At 37.7% G+C, this 5,911-nt stretch overlaps 1 protein-coding gene across 1 annotated transcript; it reads right to left on the reverse strand.

The window, feature by feature from the left end:
* Nucleotides 1-727: 727 nt before the first annotated feature.
* On the reverse strand, nt 728-1,531 carry LOC131519778 (nascent polypeptide-associated complex subunit alpha-like). Its single transcript, XM_058743134.1, has one exon. The coding sequence runs from the start codon at nt 1,480-1,482 to the stop codon at nt 835-837; it is 648 nt and encodes a 215-aa protein (XP_058599117.1). The 5' UTR covers nt 1,483-1,531; the 3' UTR covers nt 728-834.
* Between the last annotated feature and the right edge of the window lie 4,380 nt (nt 1,532-5,911).

The following is a 5,911-nucleotide window of genomic DNA, read 5'->3' on the forward strand; positions in this document are numbered from 1 at the left end:
TATTTACAGAAAATTTCATAACGCCAAAGACTAATGTTAATTTGGGTAAATATTTTCAATTCACATCTTAAATAGCAAGAAAATTTCCTTAGTATATAAATACTTTTCTACATCAAAGGGAAAAAGAAGAACAAAATCATTAGGAGGAACAAAGGGAAGTTTACAGTAAAAAAAAAAAAATGCAAGTTTCCCCCCAAAAAAAAGGTACACTGATGGGAAGATACATTTTTATAAGCCCCATTGAAGGTCATTAGACAATAAGTATGAAAATGCAACGCACAGGGCACCCGGGTGGTTCAGTCGGTTGAGTGACAGGCTCTTGATTTCAGCTCAGGTCATGATCTCATAGTTCTTGGGACTGAGCCCCACGTTAGGCTCTGAGCTGAATGTGAAGCCCGTTTGGGATTCTCTCTGTCCCTCCCCAGCTCACTCACTCTCTCTCTCTCTCTCAAAATAAATTACCATTAAAAAATTGCAATGCACATGCTCTGTGACTCAGCAATTTGTTTTTCTGGGCATTTATCCTACACATTTCTAAAGGACTGTATGAACAAGAACATTCCTGGCAGCTGCTGCGTGTTAGGTGAAACTTCCTATACACCTATAGAATGAGACAAGTTAAGTAAATCATGCTACATTCATATGAGAGAATACCTTATTGCTTTATACGGAATACAACATCTCTAGATGTACTGTTAACATGAAAATTATTATTATTTTTTTTTCATCCAACAAGAAGCCATAACTTTATTAATGATAGAAACAGTACAAATTTCAAACCAAGCTGCAGTTATTCTTTTGAAACACCAAAAAAGGGTCCTCATTTTCAGACGGTTACATTGTTAATTCCATAATAGCATTTACAATATCATTACTGTTGTTCTTCAGGGCTCGAACTGCCTTTGCTCTTGATACATTTGCTTGTGACATGACCAGTTCTATGTCCTTAACCTCTACACCTGTTTCATCAACCTCTTCCTCTTCACTGTCTTCTTGTACAGTTGGAGTCTGTGTATTTTCTTGAATGTTTGAGACAGCTTCACCTTGAACTTTGAATTTCTCAGCAGCTGCTAGTTGTGCCTGCTGAGATAAATCCTCGATCTTGGCTTCCCCAAAAACTATGTAGGTATCTGAAGCTGGGCTCTTGTAGACATCTGGTTTTGTGATGACAAAGAGGATATTCTTAGATTTCCGGATAGTGACTCTTGTAACCCCTGTAACCTGTCGAAGACCTAGTTTGGACATAGCCTTCCATGCCTTCTTTTCACTCCGGCTCTGTTTTGCTTTACTGACTGGTTCTTCATCGATTTCAGCTGCTGCTGCCAGCTGGGCTTGTTGGGTGGTGGCCTGTGTGGAATCCTGTTCCTCAAGCTCTGGTACTGATTCATCACTGTCCGATTCTGTTCCAGACCCTGTCTCAGCCTGGGGCTGTGGCAACTCCTGCTCTGTAGCAGGGACGGTTTCTGTGGCTTCACCAGGCATTTTGTGCGGGGAACGCGGAACCAAGATGGCGGCAGAAAGAGAGCGAGCGAGAGCCAACATGAAAATTAAATCGCATGTCATTTCTCTGTGTGGAAAAAAGAATACGTATATGATGCTCGGAAGCAGAGAAACATCTGGAAAGCACTCAAAAATAGTAAATTCATCCAGGGAGGGGTCGTGGCTACTTGGGCAGGAAGAAGTGTGACAAATTTTCACAGTATTTCTTTTCATGCTTCTTAAAACTTACCCAGTGAATGTAAAACTTCTTTGGTAATTAATAAATTGAAAACTTGTAACTCCCCAAGAATTTGTAAGCACTAAAATCAGTCTTCATAATGTGTAGTCAAAGAATAATATCATTTTATTTTTGTAATGTTTATTTATTTTTGAGAGAGAGAGACAGACAAAGTATGAGCGGGGGAGGGACAGACAGACAGGGAGAGACACAGACTCCGAAGCAGTCTCCAGGCTCTGAGCTGTCAGCACAGAGCCCGACACAGGGGCTCAAACTCACAAACTGCAAGATCATGACCTGAGCCGGAGTCAGACGCTTGACTGAGCCACCCAGGCCCCCCTCCCCGCCAAAATAATACAATGAAAACTACAAAACACGTAGAATCAAATGATAGCAAAAACAATTTATATAAAATGTGGTCAAATACAGCTTTAGCTGAACTTAAATGAAAATTACAGTCTTAAATGTTTTTATTATAAAACAGGAAACACTGAAAATAATTAAGCTGACTAAGCTAAATAATTTAGCTTGACGTACAAGAAAAGATTATAGAAAATTTAAATAAAGGAAGAAAAATATGAATAATACATTTAACACCTGAAAAAAATACAAAAAAATGCAAACGAATGTAAGTAGGCAAAGAAAACTCCCAGAAACCATCAAGAAAGCAAAATATAGTCTTATTTAAAAAAATAAAACAAACAAACAACAGCTCAGGGCTCCTGGGTGGCTCAGTTGGTTGAGCTTCTGATTCTTGATTTGGCTCAAGTCATGATCCTGGGGTCGTGGAGTCTGCTTGATATTCTGTCTCTTTCCCTCTGCCCCTTTCCCACTCAAACTCTCTCTCTCTCTCTCTCTCTCTCTGTCTAAAATACATAAATAAACAAAAAAAATAGCTCAATAAAGTAAACAAATAAGGAAAAAATACTAAAAATAAAAAAGAGGATATTACTTCCTGAGGAGAAAAAATACCTAAACTCATCTGAGGAACGTTTTTACTGCAATAACTTGTATAAGTTTATTTTTTAATTTTTTTAACTTTTATTTATTTTTTAGAGAGAGAGAGAGAAAGAGAATGAACAGGGAAGAGGCAGAGAGGGAGACATAGAATCCGAAGCTGACTCCAGGCTCTGAGCTGTCAGCACAGAGCCGGAGTGGGGCTTGAACTCGTCAACTGCAAGTTCATGACCTGAGCTGAAATCAAACGCTTAACCGACTGAGCCACCCAGGCGCCCCTATAACATGTATAAGTTAAAAAATCTAAATCAAATGAGCAAGTGACTAGAAAAGCGCAAGTTCAAAAGGAAACTTATTCTAACCACACACACACACACACACACACACACACACACAAATACATGCACGTGCATGCACACACAGGTACACACACCTCACTAGTCCAATATACAGTAAAGACATTCCCTTATAAATAATCTATACCTTCCCCAAAATATAGAAAGTAGGACCACAGTCTGTTAGGCATATGCTTTTGAACTTTCAAGAAACAGGAATAACGATCTTATGCAAACTTTCTTCAATCTTATGCATTTTCTGCTTAAAATGAAAAATGTAACAAGGTTCCCTAATTCATTTCACAAGCCTTCCACTACTAAAGAGAGTAAAAATTCTAACTAAAAATATAGCTATATTTAACTCAGCTGTGTGTTTTTAAAAAAATGTATCCTAATCAAATAGTGATCTCCTAGAAGTACAAGGTTATTTAAATTGAGAAAACTGAGCAACGTAATGTAGGCAATTCATTCACAGATAAAAGAAAAAAATTGTGAACATTTTATATATGCAAAATACATTTTATAAAATTAAAACTTTCACAATAAAAACTCAGTAGAGTAGGATTAGACATGATGGTCAATAACCTGATAAATGGAATTAGCTAAAAAAAATTAATTATGAAACTGTATGCATTACATATGGGAGAAAAAAGCAAGAGTATCTGATAATATCCCTACCATCCAACATTATACAAGACATTCTAGCCAATGAGTAATACAGTAAAAGTAAACACAAAAATAAAATTACAGAATCACTAGTTAGTGATATCGTTGTCAACATTAAAAAGTTAAGAGATTCATCCAATAAAATTGATCGAGCTTATGAAACCAGAACTACAATTTGAAATCCTAGAAACTCGTAGCAAAAATAACTAAAAGAATGTAATAGAAAAGGAGAATCCATTCAAAAGTGAAAAGAAAGACACTATACAATTACCTAGAAAATAAATCTATCCAAATGCATAATACCTTTGGTAAAAATTCACAGAATTTAACTGAAGGGCATTAAAAAGATAAATGCAAATACAGATAAACTCTGAAGCATGTGAGAGATAACTTCTTATAAAAAATATGCATAACCTGAGATGGATATATCAGATGCAAATTTCCCACAAGAAATAGTGGTAAAGAAGCTCACGCTGGCAGTTCTGGGGGTATGATTATAGCTACAGTGTGAAGATTTATGACCCGACTTGGAGTTAAACAAGCAAAGTCAGTAAAAGTGCCCTTTCTTTTCCCACCAAAAGAAGGGGGCAACGTCAGGATGAAGGAGTCCCAAAATCTCTGCCAGGCGGTGTTGCAGTGCAGCTCATTGCCACTAATCTTCCCCCCAAATCACGTGCCCCGTTGAAGAGCTTTAAGTGTAGTTTTTCTGCTTCCCTGTGAACTAAAAAGGACACGTTATTGGTATAAATAGAGATGCATTGTAAATAGTGTAATAACAGGTAAACGACAACGTAGGACAAACTCAGCGTGTGAGTTCCTGGGTGCCCTGTCGGTGGAAAGTCCATGACGCGTGCGGCCACCACCGGTGAGAGTCTGTAAACTCTATTGTTGCCCTTGTCGTTTCAAACCCTTTGGAAGGTAGCTGGGTCTATAAAGAAATGGTTGACATAGTATAATAGATAACCCCTTTAAGTCCTGCTTTATTATATTCCTTGAAACGCAGGGCAGAATTCATAACATGGAACATGGTGCTTTAAATATAAATTTGAAAGATCTATGCTTGTCCTTCTTGCCCACTAGCTAATCAATGGATTGGGCCCTTAAATTAAAAACAGTTTATGAATATGTAAGCTATATGTCAAGTAAAGGAATAGATTACCCATCTTAGACTTGACCAGGTAGAGTTCGAATCTGTAACTACTCCCTAACATCCCGACCAGGTGGTTTCGAAAGGCTGCCAGTAACTAGGCAATCTCCTATTTCAATTTACAGATGAGAATGAAATCAGTCCTATAGATTTACATACAGAAGAATTCTCTTTCTTCCTCACAAAGGTATCCTTTTTCTTTCTTTATAACAAGTTGAAAGATTGAGAACTCCATATTCATTTGGATTCCCCTTCTCCACCGGGCCCTTCCTACTCGTTCTGGTTATTTGTGTTGACAGTTAGAACAGTGAGGCTTATTTTACGGTAATACTCCGACAGTCATATTTTCTCCAGGCTGAGTCATCTCCACTCTTTATTCATTCCCTGGCTGCATTTGAAATTTGAATTTTGTCATTCTGCCTTCCAAAGGCAATGGATTGGGAGAGCTCAGGCATGTTAGATAATGGAACACAGCCTGCTAATCTTTGATAAAAAACTATAATCCTATATAACATGGTGTCAGCCTGCTTTTTTCATTCCTTCATTTTGAATCTGATGAAGAATGGATCAGCACACTTAACTGATCATAACATATAAATGTGCTTTTGAAATCATATACCTTGAGTGATAAATACCATAACTTAACCAATACTTTTTGGACATGTGGCAATGAAATCCATTTTTCCCCTTTTGTATAATTTTGTTCACTCTGCCCCCAGCCTTTCCGTTGACAGAGTAGCGATTACGCAGGTGTGTAACTGATTCCGGTGATGTGACACTGAAAACTGAATGTCAATGCTAGCAGTTAGCCCTTCACCTCCTTCCCAAACCTCTGCATTCAGTAGCAGTATTAAGAAAATAAACTCCAGGTTTTAAAAGAGAAAATGGAAAATAAACACCTCTTAGTCATGGCTCCAGGTAAAACCCAGCATCTAAAATCCCTAATCTGAATACAACACCCATCATTAACCTGCTGAATTCTCAAGTGAGGGACTATTTAGACAATACATCGTAGTTACCAAAAGAAGCTGCATTTTCCCCAAGGCTTATCTGGTCTCCTATCCTGGTTGATAAATCCAGATCACACAT

Source organism: Neofelis nebulosa, chromosome 1 (assembly GCF_028018385.1).
Source record: "Neofelis nebulosa isolate mNeoNeb1 chromosome 1, mNeoNeb1.pri, whole genome shotgun sequence".
Classification (NCBI taxonomy): domain Eukaryota; kingdom Metazoa; phylum Chordata; class Mammalia; order Carnivora; family Felidae; genus Neofelis; species Neofelis nebulosa.

Bases quoted from the DNA above. Each gene is read 5' to 3' on its own strand.
- LOC131519778 (XM_058743134.1), bottom strand. From the start codon at position 1,482: ATGCCTGGTGAAGCCACAGAAACCGTCCCTGCTACAGAGCAGGAGTTG.